The 3,893-nt window shown below is 36.7% G+C and overlaps 1 protein-coding gene across 1 annotated transcript; it reads left to right on the top strand.

Moving 5' to 3' along the window:
* Positions 1-892: 892 nt before the first annotated feature.
* Positions 893-3,248, top strand: LOC122308101 (triacylglycerol lipase 2-like). Its single transcript, XM_043121274.1, has 9 exons — positions 893-1,144; positions 1,245-1,355; positions 1,454-1,593; positions 1,687-1,798; positions 1,885-2,028; positions 2,108-2,148; positions 2,435-2,514; positions 2,613-2,708; positions 2,804-3,248. The coding sequence occupies exons 1-9, from the start codon at positions 950-952 to the stop codon at positions 3,121-3,123; spliced, it is 1,239 nt and encodes a 412-aa protein (XP_042977208.1). The 5' UTR covers positions 893-949; the 3' UTR covers positions 3,124-3,248.
* Positions 3,249-3,893: the final 645 nt, after the last annotated feature.

Genomic DNA, 3,893 nt, shown 5'->3' with positions numbered 1-3,893 from the left:
ACTTACATTTCTATAAATGAGAACGTCACCATCAAAGCCAAGTATGGTGGTTTCACAAAACCTTTTCAATCAGAAGGTGCTTGAAGATTTATATGGCCTTTTTGGTTGATCTGACTTGATATAATTACTTTTCCAAGTGTGCAATTGGAGAGATAAGGAATATACGTACTCAAAAGGCCTGTAGTTTGATTACTGGTAATCAAAGTAATATATTTACCAAAAGGAAAAAGATCATCAAAGTAATGGAGTTATCCCTTGTAAATTGGGGAGTGTAGGTTGCTCAGACACGGAAGGTGTTGCAGTGTAAAAACTAGAAGGTGCTGTGAGCTGTAAGGAACAATTTATTAATTGACTTGGTTGCAAGAAAAAACCATGGGACCTTTTAAAAAACAGAAGTTGATGCAGGGTTTTAGTTAATGTTTGGATTTTAGATCTTCAATTTGGGCGTGGAAGAAATCCACCAGGAGCACAGCTATGCAGGATCCGCCATGTGCCACAGGAAATTCATGATTATTGTTGTATATGCAGAACTCTGCTTTGTCATGTAGCAAGTGTAGATGACAGATCTTAGGTTTCTAAGCCTATTTTTCGGAAGTATTTTTTTATTGTTATCGAGGAGACAAAGAAAAACTGCCACAAAATATTACTTCCAGAAATGCATATGCTTTGGCTTTGCTTATTTGCCACATTGGTGATCATGTCTATGTTAGAAAATAGAATCGTGACAGGGACAAAATCTAAAGCATATTTATATTTTAATTGTTTGATAATTGGAATAAGAGATGCCTCACAGAGATGCCTTGTTTAAACCACCAGTGCAATCTTTTGACAAAGGAGGCATTTTGCATTAGAGCTTTTCTGTGAATTCGAAGTTTGTTTTTATCTTGTTATCTGCAACTATAAAAAAATGCCAGGACTTTGAATGTGATTGCACCAGGAATCAAAGCATATGAAGATGGGCAGCATTCTGACTTCAATAATATTAGTTATTCTGTTTTGTGGGTCAGCAATTGGGGATAGAACTAGAACAAAGTTACTATCAGTCAAAGGTCAGGATGGCATGTCTGCTGCAGCACCAGTGCCCAGTGATGGTGTATGCAAATCGATGGTGGAGACAAGAGGCTATGTTTGTGAAGAACATTCGGTAGAATACCAGCATTCATTAGTTTCCAGTCGACCCAGTATTGAGTTTTATTGCAAACACTAATTGATATGGTGTAATGGGGGGTTTTCATTGGATTCAGGTGGCGACACAAGATGGCTATATTCTCAGTATGCAGAGAATTCCAGAGGGGCAGTCAGGAAAGACTCCAGGAAACAGGCTGCCAGTTTTATTACAGCACGGCATCTTGGTGGTTGGTAGTTGTTCCTTGAATGTTCAGTTTTCTCACAAGATTGCTAATCCATAGAATATGTTCTCTCTTTATATAACAAAGTTATGGTACCGTGGCAGGATGCGATAACATGGCTTCTGTTACCTCCAGAGAAATCTTTGGCTTTCCTTTTGGCCGATAATGGGTTCGACGTGTGGCTTGCTAGCACCCGTGGAACCAAATATAGCCGTGGGCATATTTCACTTAGTCCCAATGATCAGGTTGTTTCTCTCTCTCTCTCTCTAGTAGAGGCTAATTTTGTAGCCATAGCATTTCATATTCCCTATAAATGATTTTGATCATCTTATATTCGGGCTTATTGGGATTGGACATGGGATGAATTAGTAGCTTATGATCTTCCAGCTACAATACAGTATGTGCATGATCAATCAGGACAGAAACTGCACTATGTTGGGCATTCACTTGTGAGTTTCATGCATTCTGCTGCTACATTTTTTTTCTGGGATTTCTTAACCCACTGGAAAAGAAAGTCTGAGATTATATTTTGCAGGGAAGTTTGATTGCTCTGGCTGCCTTTTCGAAAGGCCAGCAGTTGAACATGTTGAGATCAGCTGCCTTTCTTAGCTCAATTGCTTTCCTGGGTCAGATGACCTCACCACTTGCAAGATTTGCTGCTGAAAACTTCATTGCAGAGGTTACTGACAATGCTATGTTGTATTGTCCAGCCAATTGAATTGAACTTTTTTGACAATCTTCTTGTTTTCTTATTTCAGACTTTATACCGGTTGGATGTTCATGAATTTAATCTAAGAGGGTAAATATCTCTGTTTTTTTTTTTTTTTTTTTTTTTTTTTTTGACGAAAGGGAAAATGTATTTTATTTCTACAAATTCATTACCACTGATGCAACAAGCACATGAACTTTACTTATGTTATGGTGGTTGCATTTTTATTTCAGAGATATCTATTATTTTTCCTTATGATTTGTCTAACATTCCTAGGGAACTTATGTAATAAATTAGCAAAATATCTCGCATTGTTCCAATCAATTTTGATGAAAAAGGACTCAATGCCAGCTTATTTCTTTCCCTAATCGAACAGGGAGCCTGTAATCAAACTACTCCAGGATTTCTGCAGCAAGCCAGGAGTTGACTGCACCAACTTGTTAACCTCTATCACTGGTAACATACTCCTCTTTAGTTTATTAATCAGCACCTAATGCCTGGAAACGTTCCTCTTTACTGGTGATCACTTGAAAATATGTCGTTATTATGTATAGGCCAGAACTGCTGCTTGAAATCTTCCATAGTAGACGTTTTTCTAGAACACGAACCTCAGCCAACGGCTACAAAGAACATGATCCATCTGGCTCAGAGTAAGTGCTCAGTATAGCTAGCATGATTTGCTTAATAGGGAATGCTTTCAATACTAAAGAATGTGGATTTTGAATCGAGTCTAGTTTTCGGGCAGTGGTTAGAGAAGGAAGTTTAGCAATGTATGATTACAAGAAAGAGGATGAGAACAGGAAACACTATGGACAGCCCCCTCCTCCAGTGTACGACATTACAAGAATTCCAAATGACTTTCCTCTCTTCCTCAGCTATGGTGGGGCCGATGCCCTTTCTGATGTCAAAGATGTGAAGATCTTGCTGGACAGCCTCAAGGATCACGAAGGAGATAAGCTTGTAGTTCAGTACAGAGATGATTATGCTCATGCAGACTTTGTTGTGGGAGAGAATGCAAAGCAAGTTGTGTATGACCCTCTCATGGCTTTCTTTAGGCTTCAATGAGGATATGGAGACCAAAAAATAAAGGAGTAAATGTGTAATTTGTTTCATACTGTTATTGCCTATTGGCAATCTGTTGCACATCATGTTCGAAGTGAAAAGAGGTGTAGCTCAAGCACACCTAGCTTGTTACATCATATAATTTAAATAATTAAATGTATCTCCTGTTAAAATAAATATAAATGATTTAATTTATATCTTCCCATCATCTTAAACTTTTGAGATAATTGGTAGTTTCACATGATAATATCGGAACAGAGGTTCTGAACTCGAACCATAACTCTATATTTCATTCTATTAATTAAAATAATAATCCACCTATTGGTTTCACTTATATATTGAGGAGAAATTTGGTTCATATGTGAGAGGGAGTGTTAAGATAAATATAAATGATTAAATCTTTATTTTTCTATTAGCTTAACCTTTGAAACAAGTGGTGATTTCATACATCTTTTTATTAATTTAAAATTTTAAGATAAGTATATTTTATAAGCATTCACCTGACGTTACTCCTATACGTTGGTCATATGGGTCGGATTTTTTAGACCCACTGCTTAGGCGCTCTACTTATGCAGTCACTCGTTCTTGTACAAAAAGTAAAGTAAGACTGAATATATATATAGTCATAAAGTGTACAAGTGTTATGCAGTTGTTTTGAAAAAAAGTGATGTCTATTATTAAATATTTACTTATTTTTTTATGTGAATTCCGTAGTTATTCATCTTTTTCAAAATAATTATACGGCGCTTGTACACTTACAACTGCAACTATCA

Source organism: Carya illinoinensis, chromosome 4 (assembly GCF_018687715.1).
Source record: "Carya illinoinensis cultivar Pawnee chromosome 4, C.illinoinensisPawnee_v1, whole genome shotgun sequence".
Lineage (NCBI taxonomy): Eukaryota > Viridiplantae > Streptophyta > Magnoliopsida > Fagales > Juglandaceae > Carya > Carya illinoinensis.
The sequence above is the reverse complement of the archived record's forward strand: the minus strand, read 5'-3'. Positions and strand labels throughout refer to the sequence as shown.

Bases quoted from the DNA above. Each gene is read 5' to 3' on its own strand.
- LOC122308101 (XM_043121274.1), top strand. From the start codon at position 950: ATGAAGATGGGCAGCATTCTGACTTCAATAATATTAGTTATTCTGTTT. The intron at 1,356-1,453 runs GTTGGTAGTTGT...GTACCGTGGCAG, and splicing joins TACAGCACGGCATCTTGGTG to GATGCGATAACATGGCTTCT. The intron at 2,709-2,803 runs GTAAGTGCTCAG...GTTTTCGGGCAG, and splicing joins CATGATCCATCTGGCTCAGA to TGGTTAGAGAAGGAAGTTTA.